Source organism: Lampris incognitus, chromosome 3 (assembly GCF_029633865.1).
Source record: "Lampris incognitus isolate fLamInc1 chromosome 3, fLamInc1.hap2, whole genome shotgun sequence".
Taxonomy (NCBI): domain Eukaryota; kingdom Metazoa; phylum Chordata; class Actinopteri; order Lampriformes; family Lampridae; genus Lampris; species Lampris incognitus.
Genome location: NC_079213.1, coordinates 31,220,032 through 31,238,486, shown reverse-complemented (window position 1 = coordinate 31,238,486; position 18,455 = coordinate 31,220,032). Strand labels below are relative to the sequence as shown.

Below are 18,455 nucleotides of genomic sequence, written 5' to 3'. Positions count from 1 at the left end.
CGAATGGTGGCTGCCCACTGCTCCTAGCTACACGGCTAGCATGGGTTAAATGCAGAGCTAGCTGTCCCATCAATAAAGTATCTCAAAAAAAAAAAAAGTAACATTTTGAACGAGTACTTGAAGCACAGACGCAAAATACTGTCTTTCCCTGGTGTGGCGTTAACACCTGAAACCTAAATGTCTTATTCTGAACATGTTTGTACATCTGTGTTGATTTAAGGTGATATAATCTGTTGAAATCGGTGATCTATCAGTAAGACATATTAATTATACCTTATAAATAGCCCTGAAGGAGTGGTCCATGGTTAACCTGGGCAGGGTCCAGAGGAGGTTTATGGATGTGGTGAGGGAGGACATGCAGGAGGCTGGTGTGACAGAGGAAGATGCAGAGGACAGGAAGAGATGGAAACGGATGATCCGCTGTGGCGCCCCCTAACGGGAGTAGCCGAAAGTAGTAGTATTAGTAGTAGTGGTAGTAGTAGCAGTAGTAGTGGTAGTAGTAGCAGTAGTAGTATTAGTAGTAGTAGTGGTAGTAGTAGCAGTAGTAGTAGTAGTAGTAGTAGTGGTCATGGTAGTAGTAGTAGTGGTAGAGGTGGTAGTAGTAGTATTAGTAGTAGTGGTAGTAGTAGTAGTAGTGGTGGTGGTAGTAGTAGTAGTAGCTAGATTTCCAAACATACCTAAAACTGCCGAACCTTCTGAGTATTTGAAGTCCATTTTGCTGTATTTCTGCTACTACAGGTAATCTTCAGTATCATACAAGCCAAAATTACTTGTAACATGCTACAATATACTATGACATATATACAGTATATACTGTAAATATATATACCGTTTTACAGCTGTGGTTCATCATCATTGACAATCACCAGCAATAAGGAAACTGCCACCAAAATATGTTCAAGTAACTTTATAAAATATGTCCTACTGATGGTACACTATGAGTTACACAATTATATAACAAATCATAGTTTGTTTTCCTTGGACCTCGCTCATATTGAACAGGATGGCACTGTTTAATACTTTCTCCATGTCAAAAGGATTAACAGATGCTTAATTTCCTGGTAAGGTTGCAGTAAATTGCTTTTGACGGTAATTAAAGATCTATGGAGAGAAAACAGGAACTGACTGGCTGCATACGCGTGTTTGCATGAATAATTCAGCTGCGCCGTCTGAGGAAAGTCTGTGCGGTCCATACAGAATGTTTTGGTTTGATTGACAGGCTCGTTCGTGAACTTTTATTTTGAAAAGCATCACAAAACATGACACACTGATCTCCAGCGACCAGAGATTTGGAAAGACACCCCCGCCTCCCAATTAGCTATCATACATATCATACACGTCATTCATATGGTCCTCATGGATCTAATTAATTAATTAATTAATCAATTAATTAATTCTGTTCATCATAGCAGAGGAACCTGTCCCAGAAAAATCAGTTCATTCATATTCTTCCACTGCATATACACACACCATATAGTGTTTCATCTGGAATATAAATCACTGCAACTCAGCGACATGCAATAGCTGCGGACGTCCAGTTCCAGTTCACGTGTGTCTTATCCAATCAGACGGACTTGATGAGAACAGCGTATCAAGTGCTGCAGAACCCAGCCACTGAGGATGCACAGTGCATTCTTAGTGCCGGTCCCGAGCCCGGATAAATGGGGAGGGTTGCATCAGGAAGGGCTTCCGGCATAAAATCTCTGCCAAATCAAATATGCGGATATAGCCGCTGTGTTGACCCCTAACGGGAGCAGCCGGAAGTAGTAGTAGTAGTACTAGTATAAAGTATAAAGTATGAAGTGGCTGCAGGCTGTCATCATGCAGCATCTTCAACTCCTCTGGGCAGACTTCACCTCCTCACCACCACCCCACAGCGGCACGCAACGGCAGCGGCCCGGTTGTTCCCCTCAGGCACAAGGACACGATCTTCTGGGCAAGTGGTGGAACAACTCCCTGTTCAAGGTCTCTTCACTTCCTGTGATGTGGTGCATTAAGAAGTCCAGAGGCCTTTTTCAAGTACGGCCAAAATCCAAACCAGCGAGCAACGTGACCGCACATTTTTTTTAATCATTTTGCCTGATCGGTTGCTCAGCCTAATAAGAGCATTTGATTCAGAACGCCGCCTAGTACCATCTAGTACTGTACTCTGTTGATTGTACGCTGTTTTCAAAGCATGACAATTAAGGTAATCACATGTGTACCGGTCGCCTCGGTTACCAGGCTCCCTCCTGCAGAGGCGGCTCCCTCAGTCGTGGGCCTCGTCTGTCCCGTGGCTCCACACAGGCTTGCGTTTGTCTATGAAGGCCCGGATGCCTTCCTGGCCGTCTCTGAGTGCGAGGTTGTCCACCATCACCTTGGAGGCCATGGCGTAGGCTGCGTCGCGGCCCTGCGCCATTTGTCTTGGGAAGGATAAGCACGTTGGTGAGAAGCTAAGCGTGCACGGTGCTGATACAGGGTGTCCGCATGAATCAGAGAGCTCAGTTTGATATTTCTAAGGCTTTTTTTTAAAGACAGAATATGAAGAAATTTAAGATCGATTTTAGGAGAAATCATGCTGGAGGGGTTCAGTCGCCAGGTGGGACAAGTAGGGGCAGTTCTAGGACTTTTTACAAGTGGGGACCCACCAAGAGGCCAGAATTTGCTGAGTGGGGCCAACTTAATGTCTTAAACATCTTTGCTGTAGAATAGCCAATTCCATAAATATTACAGGTGAAATTACTTTTTCTCCCCAATTGTACTGGGCCAATTACCCCTCTTCGGAGCCGTCCCGGTCGCTGCTCCACCCCCTCTGCCGATCCGGGGAGGGCTGCAGACTACCACATGCCTCCTCCCATACATGTGGAGTCGCCAGCCGCTTCTTTTCACCTGACAGTGAGGAGTTTCACCAGGGGGACGTAGCATGTGGGAGGATCACGCTATTCCCCCTAATCCCCCCCCCCCGAACAGGCGCCCTGACCAAACAGAGGAGGCGCTAGTGCAGCAACCAGGACACATACCCACATCCAGTTTCCCACCTGCAGACACGGCCAATTGTCTGTAGGGACGCCCAACCAAGCCAGAGGTAACACTGGGATTTGAACTGGCGAGCCCCGTGTTGGTAGACAACGGAATAGACCACTACGCTGACACCCTAAAATCTTGCACAGTGTTAAAGTAGAGATGAAGACCTCATAAATTCGAAATTTAGACAGTTTTTATGACTCTGTAAAACTGAATTTAAATCATTTTAACGTTCCACAGACACCCTGTGACATTCACTAACTGCAGAATTATTATGTAGGTCACTGTACTGAATCATTTATCATCACTAAAAAAAGTGTTGTGCACCCTTCGAAGAGAAGATCCGTACCTTTGGAAAGTGGCCTTCCCGAGAGCTACCACAGGCCGGCTAGCTTGACACACCCGTTGCGCTATGGCTAAAGTCTCCTCCTCCAGTCGCTCCTCTGGTACCACCTTACTAACCAGGCCGTGCAGCAAAGCATCATGGGCAGAGATGGGTGCTCCTGTGAACAGCATCTCCATGGCAACCTGAAAAATGTGAGGGCATGTTAGGGCTAAGCTGCATCAACGGGATGTTATGTGACAACTCTGAACTATGAAAGGCTAAACCCGGTGTGACTACTTCAGGTTAGAAGATGCTAAAAAACCACAGGGAGGCCTGTCTGACTCAGCTTGTAATACAGCTGGAGGTCATCCATACGGTGAAATGAAACAGTCATATAAAGATCACAGTCTGCTTTTCCACTTCCGGTATGGTAGGATGGCGGCGCGAACTCACGTTTGTGGGGGCCTCACCCACTACCGTCCATGCAGAGTCTTTGTCCATGTCTAAATTTGTGTCTTTGTTTGATGACTGGGAGAGATGGCGCTGGATTGGCTGGGGGAGCTTGGTGTGCTGCATCCTGTGGGCCCAGGGGCCACAGCTCTGCCTGGAGCTGTGCCCAAAGAGGTAACATCGAGGGTGGTCTGACAGGATGCGGAAGCGGGGCAGGCTAAGCTAACTGCTAGCCCATGCAGACCGGCAGTTCCGACAGTCATCCTGGCTGGAGTTCATTCCCATGGACAGTGATTTTTTGTTCTTGCTTAGTTTGGATATATGTGTTCTTAGTTTGGATATGTGTCTTCTTGTAGTTTTTAGATATGTGTTTTTGTCTTCGTGTTGCACTGCTGTGGGCTGGGGAAAATTAGGTTTCGTGAAATGACAGTTTTCCTGATTCCTGCTGGACTAGCGTCAGTCTCAGTACACCGTCAGAGCAATGCTGAGAATGAAAATGGTTCACCTTGCAAATGCAGCACACTTAAAGTATGTTAGTGTCCTATGAACAAAATCAACAACTAAGCCGGGTCTGCAAGAGTGATTTGACGAATTCACGTGCTGACAAGAGACGTGCTGAGATTACAGCCATGTATCAACATCGGACAAAATTAACTATCAACTGATGGGTTCAGATATCTTCTGAACTACTCTGCCTCATTATTGTGTTACACGTGGTTGTGTTTCCCTGGTTTGCTCTCTTAGATAGCTTCCCAACCTGGTGAGTTTATAGCACACAATGTGTTGAGTCTCTGTGGCGCTGTGAATGAACGGCGGCCTGGTGGTCTCTTATCACTGCTAATGCTGTTAGCATGGAGCTATTTCACCGTCTCCGATAAGGACAACAAAACATCCGCCTGGAAAAACTGCTCACTGACATATCAGGAGGGGGAAGTTGACTACAAATTGAATTCATCACTTAAAACATGCAGAATATCTACATCAAGTATGAGAAACCCAACCAGACACTTTGACTCCATCTTGCTCCAACCTTTGACAATGCAACCATTTTTAGAGAGTAATGCCTTCAGGAGAGGACTACATGCTTTATCCTTGTAGTTATGCTATTGAGTCCTCATCATAGAGCGTAACTCCAAAGCAAACACATTTAAGCTGCACAATGGTCTGGTACATGACCCCCCCAATATTTGGGGTCAACTGTCCAAAGTAACGGGTAGTGCAGACGAGAGGTGAAGAAGAGAGTACAGGCAGGGTGGAGTGGGTGGAGAAGAGTGTCAGGAGTGATTTGCGACAGAAGGGTACCAGCAAGAGTTAAAGGGAAGGTTTACAAGATGGTTGAGACCAGCTATGTTATATGGTTTGGAGACAGTGGCACTGATGAAAAGACAGGAGGTGGAGGTGGAGGTGGCAGAGTTGAAGATGATAAGATTTTCATTGGGAGTGACGAAGAAGGACAGGATTAGGAACAAGTATATTAGAGGGATAACTCAGACTGGACGGTTTGGAGACAAAGCAAGAGAGGCAAGACTGAGATGGGTTGGACATGTGTGGAGGAGAGATGCTGGGTATATTGGGGGAAGGATGCTGAATATGGAGCTGCCAGGGAAGAGGAGAAGAAGAAGGCCAAAGAGGAGGTTTATGGATGTGGTGGGGGAGGACACGCAGGGGGCTGGTGTGACAGAGGAAGATGCAGAGGACAGGAAGATATGGAAACAGATGATCTGCTGTGGCGACCCCTAACGGGAGCAGCCGAAAGTAGTAGTAGTAGTAGTGGTGGTAGTAGTAGTGGTATGGTACATGAATGAATACAGCTTGGGTATTGGTTTCAGAATTGGCCCAAAGCAACATTAACTCCCGCTGGTGCAGGACCAGAGAGTTTCTTTTGGTTCCTTCGTGATGTCTATACCTTTCTGGGCACAGCTCTTCCTATAGCCACAGCTGGTGTTGAGCAGAACAGGCCGACGTTGACCCCCGGCGTGGCAAACGTGGACTTATCGGTCACCACCGCGATGTCGCAGCTAGCCACCAGCTGACAACCTGCCGCCGTGGCAACGCCGTTCACCATCGCAATCACAGGTACAGGCATGTCTTGTATGAGAGTCATCACCTGGAAAAAGGGAATCTGTGGTTTAGAGTGCATGTGACAGAGAGACAGAGAGAGAGACAGAGAGAGAGCAAGAAAGAGGAGGAAGTGTGAACAAAGAGGAATAGAAACTAACTGACAAACCTCAGAGCAGGTTTGAAACACCTGTGTGTGGTGCTCTCTGCCCTGTGCAGACGTCAACTCCTTCAGGTCGTGTCCCGAGGAAAACACTGGCCCATTGGCTGACACACACACACACACACGAAATACACATTAATGTAGCATCTCTGTTGTTTCTCTCTCTCTCTCTCTGTCCTTCACACACACACACACACACACAAAATACACATTAATGTAGCAACTCTGTTGTTTCTCTCTCTCTCTCTCTCTCTCTCTCTCTCTCTCTCTCTCTCACACACACACACACACACACACACACACACACACAAAATACACATTAATGTAGCATCTCTGTTGTTTCTCTCTCTCTCTCTCTCTCTCTCACACACACACACACACACACACATACACACACAAAATACACATTAATGTAGCATCTGTTGTTTTTTTTCTCTTCTCTCAATTCAATTCAATATGTGCTTTATTGGCATGACATACGTTTGTGTACATATTGCCAAAGCATGTAAAACAACAACACAACACAACAATGATTATAATAAACACACACACGCACCTGATATGATGATGACTCTGAGCGTGCTGGGGTCAGCCAGGAGGTCATCTCGCAGTGACTGCAGCATGGACAGGGACAGGGCGTTCCTCTTGCCGGGGTTGTTCAGAACGATCCTCCTGCAAGACAGAGACATGAACACATGCGGACGCTCCCCATCACCTCTGCAGCAACTGTATTTGTTTATTTTACCGCCGCAAACATTAAACTGAGTGGCGCTTCTTATTAGCAGCAGGATCTCCACTGCTTTGTGTGATTGACTCTACTTGTAGTTCTTCTGGGCCGTCAGAGTCACCAGAACATTAGACTATCAGTACTGACGACACAGAAGAACTACAGCGACATACAACCGTGGTGCACTTGTTTAACCTGCAGGCTGACACGTCGTGGACAGACACACAAAGCGACTCATGTGGACCTTATCCCGTGGTTCTGCTGTCTGATCGTCAGCGGTTCCGGTCTGGTCTCCGCGTAAACACGCGTTCCGGACAGGAGAGCCGCTTTACTGAGCCGGAAGACGTCCGCGACCCGGCCCAACACGCTCCGGGCCATTGTTCCTCTGACTCGCCTCGTCCCGGCACACCAGCCGCCGCTTATCGAGCTGGCCACAAACGAAACGGGATCCGTTTCCGGGAGCAACTTTCAAAATAAAAGTGCTAGCTGTGCCCGCATGCAGCGAGGTCTGTCATGAGAAAGTTTGTTTTTTAATTATTCTTTATTGGACACGTTTTCATACACAACGGTACTAACAGAGACACAGACGACAGACAACAAAAATAAAAAGGAAACAAAAATAAACAACAACAGATTACATTCAACAATGCCAGAGTTTGTGTTTTAAGCAGCATATTAAATCCGCTTAGTAACTTAAAAGTCTTAAAAGCTTTTCTATTTTTAAGATGAAATAAAATGGTGCTATATTGTTTAAATTCTTTAATAAAGTGCAGGATATCTGATTTGGTTCCTGACGGTGTTTTTATGAAAATTGAATTTTCCAAAAATAATTAAAATAATGAGATAAAACAGTTGTATTGATGGGTGTGTGTGTGTGGGGGGGGGGGGAGGGGGTCCAAATGTTTACTTTCACTGCATTTCTTTCCAGTCTGGGCAGCTGAGAGACGCCATGTGGAGCTGCCGAAAACACCAGACACATCTAACGCATGCCAGATTCCTCGACTATGTCTAAGTTTTTATATTTCAGATCGATATCCCGCTCGGATCGACCCAACCCGGGCCCACAAAGTCTGTCCGAAACCTGGGTGTCATGCCTGTTGACCTGCTGACCTTTAAGGTCCACGCGGCCTCGAGTGCTCGGTCGTGCTGGTTTGCATCAGGAAAGGTGGACCCTGGCTGCCTGAGCATGCAGCACAACTCCTGGTGCAGGCTCCTGTTATATCACACACTGATCACTGGTAGGTTCCCCTGCATGCACTCCCAACCCACATCCACCCATTATCCAAGCCGCTTATCCTGCTGTCGGGGTCGCAGGGATGCTGGAGCCTGTCCCAGCAGTCACTGGGCGGCAGGCGGGGAGACACCCTGGACAGGCCGCCAGGCCATATACATATATGTCAATAAATAAAATGTACAGTCATTTCAATGACCAAGTACAGCGAAAGCATCTTAAGTTGAAGGTCTTGTTTAAAACACAGGGCACAGATACATATGCAGTAATAAACTTACATTTTGCATTAAGGCGCCCCGACCGACCAGAGGAGGCGCTAGTGCAGCGACCAGGACACATACCCACATCCGGCTTCCCACCCGCAGACACGGCCGGCTGTGTCTGTAGGGACGCCAGGAGGTAACACGGGGATTCGAACCGGAGGTCTCCGTGTTGGTAGGCAATAGAATAGACCGCCACGCCACCGGGACGCCCTTGGATGTGTTTTTGTCTTTGTGTTGCACTGCTGTGGGCTGGGGGGGGGGCACGATGTTTCCTTTCATTTCATGTGTGCAAGTGCATGAAATGAACTACTATTAGTTATGAGAGGTCATAAGAACTACTAGTCATGACAGGTCATAAGAACTACTAGTCATCAGAGGTCATAAGAACTACTAGTCATCAGAGGTCATAAGTGCATCTTCTCTCTAAACAAGCATCTAAGAGCAAACCCAGTGTTAAAGTAAAAGCACAAGAAAGAGTTTTTATTTTTAATGAGTGAATACAATAAGTGCTAAGAGCAAGTAACAGGGTAGTAGTTGTTGAAGAGGTGAGTTTTCAACCTGCGCTGAAAGATGGGCAGCGACTCCGCTGTCCTGACATCAGTGGGGAGTTCATTCCACCACTGTGGGGCCAGGACAGAGAAGAGCCGGGACCGGGTCGATCGGCAGCAGGGGCCTCTGAGTGATGGAGCAACCAGGCGTCCCGAGGCAGCAGAGCGAAGTGGTCGGGCGGGGGTGTAAGGCTTGACCACGGCCTGGAGATAGGAAGGAGCTGTTCCTTTCACTGCCCTGTAGGCTAGCACCAGAGTCTTAAACTGGATGTGAGCAGCTACTGGGAGCCAGTGTAGGGACATGAGGAGGCGACTTGTGTGGGAGAACTTAGGGCGGTTCAACACCAGACGAGCTGCAGCTTTCTGAACAAGCTCCAGAGGTCTGATGGATGATGCTGGGGCACCAGCAAGGAGGGAGTTGCCGTAGTCCAGCCGGGAGAGGACCAGAGCCTGGATGAGCACCAGCGAGGAGAAATCTGCAGGAGTGAGCAACCAGTGCAATGTTTGCAGCAAACGACAGTTGGTCGTCCAGGATCAGGCCCAGACTCGTCGCAGTCCGAGTCAGCGTCACCACGGTGTTGTCATGGTGATGGCCAGGTCTCGGTGCGGGCAACCTTTCCCCGGGAGCAACATCAGCTCTGTCTTGTCCAGACTGAGCTTCAGGTGGTGTGATGGCAGACTTGAACCTCGTTTGTTTGTTTGTTTGTTTGTTTGTTTGTTTGTTTGTTTGTTTTTGTTGACACCTCCTGACCAGATCCTTGCTTGTGTGGGATTAATTGTCAGATGTGCGTCGCCCAGTGAAGTCGTGACATCGCAGTCCGACATGGCCTCTTCTGACTGAGCCTTTGTAGAAGTGTTAACAGCATCGCCACAAGGCAAAGCTCAAACTAACCCACTGCGTGTTCGGCCTGATGCACTGGAGCTGCCCCCCCAGCTGGTAAAACACATTGCTGCTTTAGCGCCGCCCAGCGGTGGCGGACATGTACTGACGTTATGCTGACTGCTGACGAGGGAACCACAGCTGACCCGCTCAGAAGTCCGATGAGTTTGGGTCTGGTCTGGTCTTTTTGTTCTTGTGGATTTCTGGCAGTTTTCCAGCCACATGACCTCACACGGGACCGTGTTGATAACGCGTACTGGATCTCTCGACCTGTTCATGTTTTGGTTCGACAAGATCGCCAAGACACAGCCCCCTAAATTACCTGAGAAAGGTTTCGTCATCACTTTTTGCGTCTTCATTCTATTTCTATCTTGTTTTATTTACATCTTGTTTGGTTTATATGGGAAGAACATTTATGCTGATGGTTGACTCGGGCTTGTTTCCGGTCTTGTGCGGACTGACCCCGGCTAACTTCACAAGAGTCATAAGAACGGAAACACTTCCGGGTCGTGACCCACCAGTCAGCGATCGTTTCAACTAGACGTCACAGGAGAGCGCGCAACTTTTAAAATATATTTACTCATTTTTGCACAGCCTATTTTTATATTTTCGGTCTTCATCATTCCAAAACCAACAGTGGTGAGTTTAGTGAGGGGGAAAAACGTGTTTAACAATCAATCAGGCTGAAAACAGTTTGTTTATGGAAGTTTATTCACATTAAAGTAGCAATGAAGAAATTAATTCCATGTTTTCCCCCCAAAATAACATTGGGTATAATATACCATCAGTTTCCCCACGTCCACTTCTTACCACCTGACTGAACGTGAAAATAGCAGCCATCACGATGAGATTAATCTGAAAAAAAGACACGAAATTTTTTTTACATACAATGGCATGGTGCAGCGTCTTAGATAATTATCCGGGTAACAGACAAGCCTTAAAATGGGCACATACAAGACAAATGGGTAGAACAAGAGGTTAGAATGAACAAAAAAAAGGAAAATAGTGGAAATTTAAATAAATTTAACAATAAAAAGTAGGGAGTAGGGGGAGAAGACTAGGGGTTCTCTGCAAGGTCCAGTTTCTCAACTGAATTGCAAAGTTTCACTGCAATTCTTCTTCTCCACACATTTCAGAGATGGGAAGTGGTGACGCGGCTCCTTATGAAAGATACAGAACTTTGGTTTTGTTTTCTATGAATGCATCTGTCTTGAAACTGAAGAAAGTGTTTTATCTTTACGCGCACGTGCCCCAGAGGTGTGAGGGAGCTGACATGCTGAAGGGCGGGGATGCATTTCCTGAAAGGGGGGGGTAGTGTAACGTATAGGAATACGTAGACCCCTTAGCCAAGGACCCTTTAGTCGACTGGTTAACGTTGTCGCCCGCGGTGCGGGAGGTACGGGTTCGCGTCCCGGCTGTGGCCACGGTTCCCGGGCTGCCCCCCTGATTCGCCACCATGTGCAAATATGGGTGTGACCATTAACTAGAGTTACAGTGGCCATGTGTACTATTCACAGAGGATTTGGGGATAGTTGCCATCACAGCATTGTAAGACCATCATTATTGTTATATCTATGTTATTTTCGGGGAGGATAATATTGTCCTGGGCGCGTGACAAGTGACGTTTGAAATATTTCAGCCCTAATATTTCTCCTCTCATAAAACGTTTGAGAGCTAAACAGACGCGTTAACATCTATCCACTAGATGGCGCAGTCTCCTTAAACAGCGCTATCTGTGGCGTACTGTGCCAGTGGGAAGCAGGCTTTATATTCGCCAGGGACAAACTGGAAAGGACAGACAGTCAAACTTCTGTGCCTGATAAAGTTTTGACGTGGAGTTTTAATACATGACATCATTTAGGGTCCCTACACGCTGTCCCGCCGCCTCTCTCACTCACGCCTGCCTGATGGGCGAAGGTTTCCGCGTCCACACGTCCGTAAACCCGGAAGCAGCCTGACCTTCAGCCAGACGTGTAGGCCGTCCCAGAAACTATCACTTCACATCTGACATTACGCCTAAATAAACTGACACGTGTTTTTTTCCCAGTTCTCACAGGAAGTGTTTAAGGGTTTGACAGCCTACATCCTGAACACACAACAGGCTCTAGAGATAATCTGACAAGAGATAAGGACATATTATGTCGATTCTTGGTGGGGGAAAAAAGGGAACATTTCCAGCAAGGCCTGTTTGCAGTAAAGCGACGGGACAGCCTCCGTCCTCATTTCAGGCGTATTTCTCGAAACGCAGATGTACTAAAGCAAATCTGACTGCCAGTTTATAATGATTATAATCTAGTGATCCAGTCCCTACATGTGAGCACGCAGACCTGTGATGCTTTATAACGTTTCTCATACACACGCTGACGCACGGGCAGGTGTGCGTAAAAACGAGTCCCGGCGTCCCCGCAGCGCAACGCCCGTTTCCTCCGCTGCGCTCCGACAAGGACCCGATTGAATCCGACGCACGGAAAGTTTTCTTGGGAGGTTTCACAGTGTGTTTCAGTGTGCTTTCTCTGAAGTGAGGGAGAGGGGGGGAGGAGGGAGGGCTCCTTCCTCCCTCCAGTCAGCAGGTTGGGTGGAGTTGCGGCTCTTTACTGGAGCCGCTGAGCCGCGCCGCGTTTGGCCCCATTACGCACAACGAATCCTGGAGGAAGGAGCGCGGGACGGACTTTATATCCTCTCTCCTTTTTTTTTTTAAATCACCACGCGGTTTATTTAAACAGAAATTAACAAATTATGACGAATTTAGTGATGGAGTTGTTGAAGAACTGTTAGGTAAGCTCCCCCCTTAACTGGGTTATACAACCTCTTTAACGTAGATTGGTTAACTCTTGATTGTTGTCGAGTTGCAGTTTTTGCTGTTGTCATAATAGGACTTATGGTGGTAACCACCTCCTCTCCTGCTCCTCTCCTGCTCCTCTCCTGCTTCTCTCCTGCTTCTCTCCTGCTCCTCTCCTGCTCCTCTCCTGCTCCTCTCTTGTCCGTCAGTTGGAAATGACAGTTTGTGTTTGCAAGCTTGTACTGCATAGAGAGGAGGGTCACTTGGTCTTAATTGTGCCGAGCGGACCTGCATGACCGGCCAGAGGGAAGGGTTCTAACCACCCCACGTGCCTCCGTCCTGCCAAACAGCATCAGCTGATCTTCTCTCGTGTCACCCGTCCTCGGTGAAGACCTCCAATCTGTTTTTCCCAGGCTCTGATTGAGAGGAGACCCGATGGTCGTTCCCAGTGAGGCCCAGCGCACTCCCGGTCGCCTCCGAGAACCAGTCGGGAAGAGGGTCCTGCCCTCCATGAGATGTCCAGAGGCCAGCTGACCTCTGACCGAGTCGACATGGACGTCCGTCTGCAGGCCAGTTCTCAGCTCCGCTTCAGCGTCAACGGAGGTGCCCGCAGAAACTCAAGGCCCAGTGTGAGTACCGCGGTTAATCATTCACTGATGCAGGGTTAATGATTAGTCTTGTCACGCCTTGATTTAATTAATCTATTGATCCCATCAATCTACTGATAGTTTTTGGTGGATTTCTCTTTTCCTCAGGTCAGAAGCCAACATGTGTTGTTGGGCCTTCTCTAGTTAACGGCTAATTGGCGTTGGCGGTGCTGCGCTCATACGTCACATAACGCAGCCCTCAGACACACACAGATACAACAACACAGGCTTAACCACTTAATCCTTCTCATGCTTTTGGGATGACATTCATTCATTCATTCATTCATTCGTCACCACGCGACACATGGCTAAACTGGTTAAACCGCAGTTTTTCCGGCTCTTGGTGTGCATTACAACACACGGCATCCACCGCTGCTCGAACCAGCGTATCGTTTTATCTCACGTTGGTTTCAGCTGGGTGTTGCCATAGGTGTGTTTGTGTCCTTTATTACGTGAGGGAAAACAGGTCCGTATTTAACCTTGCCATATCGCCGGTCAGCTTTTTTTTGCACCTTGTCCGTGTCAGCGGCCAGCCCCATTTGCCCTGTGTTGCCCTGCACAAACCAATGGTTAAACCCTCAAATGGTGCAAATAATGAAGCGTAACTTGGTCGCCCACCGGCAATCTAATTATAGCGACAGCAGTCCAAACCAGCGTCATTCCTTGTACCGTCACAATATGTGAGTAACGCCTGCAAGTGCACTTGCAAGTACAAGTACATGCATGCAAGTACACATGCATGCACGGTCACACGTCTGCAGTCTGCGTGTGCCAAGACATATCTGGTTATTGCATATAGGAAGTGAGGCACATTACCTCTTTATACACCATGTGAGGTTGTGAGGGATGAAACCTGTTTTCCGAAGCCTTGAGCTTAGGTTGAAATGGACAGGCTCGAGATTTTCCCAGATGAAAAAAGAGTGAGTGAGTGAGAGTGAGAGAGAGAGAGAGAGAGAGAGAGAGAGAGAGAGAGAGAGAGAGAGAGAGAGAGAGAGAGAGAGAGAGAGAGAGAGTGTCCTCAGGGTGTTGTGGAAAAATCAATAGTCAACCTGCAGCCAAGCGGCGGAGGCAGCGCTGTTATTGGACACCCCATTGTGTTGTGTTGTGTTGTATTCAGGGCCTGTGCTGTTGTGCTGTGTGAAGCAGGGCAGGTAGGCTGGGCAGGAAGGAGACAGAGAGAGAGAGAGAGAGAGAGAGAGAGAGAGAGAGAGAGAGAGAGAGAGAGAGAGAGAGAGAGAGAGAGAGAGAGAGAGAGAGAGAGAGAGAGAGAGAGACGGAGGAAGGGAGGGACGATCAAGCTTTAGATCCCTCCCTTGGAAGACAGGGTGGGAGAGAAGTTTGGGATGGTGGAACAAACAGCCCTGTGTTCTCTCTCTCTGCACACACACACACACACGCACGCACACACACACACACGCACGCACACGCACACACACACAGCTGCAATGAATTGAACCCTGGGTTTTCAGTGAAATCACAAGTTTAAGGTCATCCAGTGAGGCTAACAGACGGACCATGTTGCACCTCTGACTGAGCTGAGGACAACGGATGATGTTTACACTGATGTGAGGAGAAAGGAGGTGTTACGTCTGCCCTGAAGGGGGGGTGTTGGAGGAGCATCATGTGTGTGGTGTGGCTGCATGGTTATTTACCGTTGTATTGGGTTTCCCCCGACAGGAGGACGAGGCCCTGCTGTTCCTCAGCCGGGAGGAGCAGGAATGCATCCTGTTCTTCGAGGAAACCATCGACTCCCTAGAGGAGAGCCTGGTGGTGGAGGAGGAGCAGAGGAAGCAGGAGGCGGCGCCGGCCCTGGCGAGCGCCCCTGTCGCAGAGGTAGACGGATTCCCCTTCCTGCCCTCGGTGGTGAACCCTGGCCCCACCGCCTCGGCGCCACTCCCAGACAGGGCCTCCACTCCCAAAGACCAGGACATCATAGACCTGGTCCAACCAGGACCGGACCTGCTCCAGAGTAAGGAGACAGCCTTCGACCCCATTATGCCAGGTACTGGACCAGATCAGCCCAGCTTAACTTAACTTTCATGTTCTGCTCACTAATTAGCAATGGACGTTTACCCAGGCTACCTTTGGATTTTAAAGCAATATGTTACACAATGTATCTAATCAACATCTTAATAATATCAACAATATTCACGGTGAAACATTGTTACTCATCGTTTATCATTTTAAATAACACAACCAAAGGGTTAAAGGAAAGGTCATGTTTTTTGTTACCTGGGTCTTATTTTTGTAGTTTTTGCCATCGTGCATATTGGTTATGATGTCAGTTTACTCACCGGCTTACTTTTGGAGATTTTGGACATGGGACCACCGCCGGACTCAGCTTTACAATGTCGTCTTACAGGCCAACTGAACACGGGTGTCAAACAAGTATCAACAAGTCCAGTTATGTAAATGTATTGGAAAGTGAAAACGAAAGTGCAAGTTAAAATTTATTATCTAGGGGTGTCCGGGTAGCGTTGCGGTCTATTCCGTTGCCTACCAACATGGGGATCGCCTGTTCGAGTCCCCGTCCCAGATCGCATCCGGGTGAAGGCCACGTAAGGCAATGACGCGGCACTGATAAGCCTTCTTCTGGCCCTGACAAAATGGATGTGAGCCTGAAGTGGCCCACATGTATAATAGCAAATATGGCCCAAATATGCCAAATCAAATGTGTGCCTTTTTTGGCAAAGATGCGGCGCTCTGGGCAACATGTGATCTGGATGTGACCCTGAAGTGGCCCGTGTGGTAAATGGTGAATATGGCCCAGCTATCACAAAACAAATATGAGCCACCTTTGGCAAATAGGTGGCACATGCGGCAATGGTTCTGGCCCAGATCTGGCAAACAGGAGCGGACCGCCCAAGTGTCATCATTCCATGCGGTATGTGGGCCGGGTGAAAGTGTCGGGTGTGGGACGGGTCTTGGCCACGTCAATTTTGCTATCTGGGGTGTTACCTCTGGCTTGGTCCGGCGTTTGTGGGTGGGAAGACGGATGTGGTTATATGTCCTGGTCGCTGCACTAGCGCCTCCTCTGGTCAGTCAGGGCACCTGGTTGGAGGGGGAGGGGAAACTGGGGGGAGGAGTGTGATCCTCCCACGCACTACGTCCCCCTGGTGAAACTCCTCACTGTCAGGTGAAAAGAAGAGGCTGGTGACTCCACATGTATGGGAGGAGGCATGTGGTAGTCTGCAGCCCTCCCCGGATCAGCAGAGGGGGTGGAGCAGCGACCGGGACGGCTCGGAATAGTGGGGTAATTGGCCAAGTACAACTGGGGAGAAAAAGGGGGGGGAAATCCCCTCCCCCAAAAAATATCTAAAATGGCCAATGATCGATCACATTTGTGAGCTACTCCCTGGTACTCCCTGCAGGAAGGATCAAATTATACTTACCGTACGTAGTAGTGAGCATCGATACACAACCCGGCCAACACAATGAGAAATCCTAGATTATGTGAAATCATGTACACAGTCTAATTGAGACACTAGGGTCCAAAATCTCCAAAATGAAGCTGGTGAGTAAAATCCTGACTGACACACAACGACAACTGATATACAATGGCAAAAACTACAAAAATAAGACCCGGGCTGAAAAACAAAACACACGTATCCTTTGAATAAAGGATGATTCCATCACGTCATTTGAATATTTTTGGGACTACGAACCGAGTTGTGAAACTTTAAAAATCTGCCCGTCTCCTAGATTTTCAGAGCATGGCGGTAACCCCCGACAACCACTTTGAGATGAGGCCGAGACGTGACCCCGCGGACGGCTTGCCTTCGGAGTACAGCCCTGCTTTACCAAGCAGCGGTTACGGCTCTGCAGACGGCCAGCCCTCCTACCACCCTCCGGGCTGCATCCCCACCCCCGTCCTCATTGCCCAGAAACTAGCGGAGAACCAGGGGAGTGCAGCATCCGGTTTCTGTTCTTCCTCTTCTCTCCGCCGCAGGAGCCTGGAGTCTGATAAACCGGCAAACTACACCCCCGACCACCCAGCCAAACACGGGCCACCCACCTCCGTGAAGCCCACCTGCTTCCCTTACAATATCAGCGTGATCCATGGCAGCAAAGAGCACCACAGCCAAACGCTGGCCAACGTGAGCATCGAGGAGCGCCGGGCACAAATGCTGGCTAACCTGATGGGGACAGCGCACCCCTTCGAGCAGGAGGTGTCTTACCAAGCGGCACCGCAAAAGGTGCGGAACATTCCCACCCGCAGCGTGTCTTTCAGGGATCCCATGCCGGACAAATCCAGGATCGAGGCCCTGTCGAAGCTGGGCCTGACGAGGAACCGCGCCATGTCCGGCGGCACGTCTCTCCTCATCAGCCCCGGCGGGGCCACCACACCCCCCGCTACCGATATGGAAACCGGCACTAAACCCGCCAAGACCGAGGTTCTTGATCCAAACCCTGACAGGAAACCAGAGACGGTACAAATACACCTTGCCAACTCTCCTGGAGATAAACCAAACCAGGCCAACCCCTCGCTTCAGGGAACAGCTATGCATGGCAGCTACCATCCACCTCCATTCGAAGGCAAGCAACCCGTTGCTCCTCCACCTGAGGTTGGCTCTTTGGACTTCAACAGCTATGGAGGGAAAACCCTTGTGGTCAACGCCTCCGCTTCCTCCAAGAGTGAGCCTTTGGCCTCTGGAAGCAGCCACAGCAGAAACAACAACCCCCCCTCCCCGCTGTCCAGCCCCATTGACTACAATAGCTACGGAGGTAAGACCAAAGTCATCACCTCTGCCCACGCACCAGCGTCTAGGTGTGACCTCCCAGACATCCTCAGCTCTCACATTGACAAGAGTAGAAGTTTCCCACCTCTGGCCAAACCGGACACAGCAGTGCCCTTCGAGCTCAACAGCTACAGGGGGAAAACCCAGACCATAACTCCCTCCGCCAGCTCGGCCCCAGCTTTGAACAGCCCGGCGAAGACGCCCAAAGCCCCCGTGCCTATCCCTGCTCCCAAACCCGCACGCCAGCACGCTTCCTTCAGCTATCCCAAAGCAGCAGCAGCGGCGCAGCTACCATCCCCAGAGCCCAGGCGGAGGTCCACCTCCAAACCCTCCCTGTTCCGGTCCCAGGGGGTCACGGTGCAGTTTTCGGGCAAAGGGGCAACGGACGAGTCACGCCGGGAAGCGCTGAGGAAGCTGGGGCTACTGAAAGACACCTGTTGAACTGAGGGGAGCTGGTTTTTAGAAGCTTCTGTGGGAGATGGGTCAGTAGATGCACGTGTTTACAGCAGAAGGGTGTCAGCTCCTGTGTGTCACCTGCATAGCCAGGTGTCAGTCACTGGGGGCCTGTCTGTCACCGGGGGCCTGTCTGTTCCCAAGTTTTAGCAGAGGACCTAAAACAACAACATCCTTACATCGCTTCTT

General features: G+C 49.1%; 2 protein-coding genes across 3 annotated transcripts in view; one reads left to right on the top strand and one right to left on the bottom strand.

Moving 5' to 3' along the window:
• Positions 1–898: 898 nt before the first annotated feature.
• On the bottom strand, positions 899–7,142 carry echdc3 (enoyl CoA hydratase domain containing 3). The gene is made up of 6 exons (XM_056277342.1): positions 6,971–7,142; positions 6,556–6,671; positions 6,006–6,103; positions 5,685–5,885; positions 3,353–3,531; positions 899–2,402 (listed from the first exon to the last, which is right to left on the bottom strand). Exons 1-6 carry the CDS (start codon positions 7,102–7,104, stop codon positions 2,249–2,251), a joined length of 882 nt encoding a protein of 293 aa, XP_056133317.1. The 5' UTR covers positions 7,105–7,142; the 3' UTR covers positions 899–2,248.
• Positions 7,143–12,184: 5,042 nt separating this feature from the next.
• LOC130110261 (proline and serine-rich protein 2) overlaps positions 12,185–18,455 on the top strand; it is a 7,426-nt gene continuing 1,155 nt past the window's right edge. The window contains exons 1-4 of one of the 2 annotated variants that reach the window (XM_056277300.1): positions 12,185–12,423; positions 12,841–13,056; positions 14,752–15,076; positions 16,777–18,455. The exon at positions 16,777–18,455 is cut by the window's right edge and continues 1,155 nt beyond it. In XM_056277300.1, coding sequence (XP_056133275.1) covers positions 12,943–13,056; positions 14,752–15,076; positions 16,777–18,254 — 1,917 coding nt within the window. In that variant the 5' untranslated portion in view covers positions 12,185–12,423; positions 12,841–12,942 and the 3' untranslated portion in view covers positions 18,255–18,455. Of the gene's footprint in view, positions 12,424–12,687; positions 13,057–14,751; positions 15,077–16,776 lie in introns of those variants that run through there. The other variant, XM_056277299.1, reaches the window with a different exon arrangement.

Excerpts from the sequence above, each read along its gene's own strand:
- echdc3 (XM_056277342.1), bottom strand. The coding sequence starts at position 7,104 with ATGGCCCGGAGCGTGTTGGGCCGGGTCGCGGACGTCTTCCGGCTCAGT. Across the intron at positions 6,672-6,970 it reads CAGCAGAACCACGGGATAAG|GAGGATCGTTCTGAACAACC; the intron begins GTCCACATGAGT and ends TCTGTCTTGCAG. Across the intron at positions 2,403-3,352 it reads GGGAAGGCCACTTTCCAAAG|ACAAATGGCGCAGGGCCGCG; the intron begins GTACGGATCTTC and ends ATCCTTCCCAAG.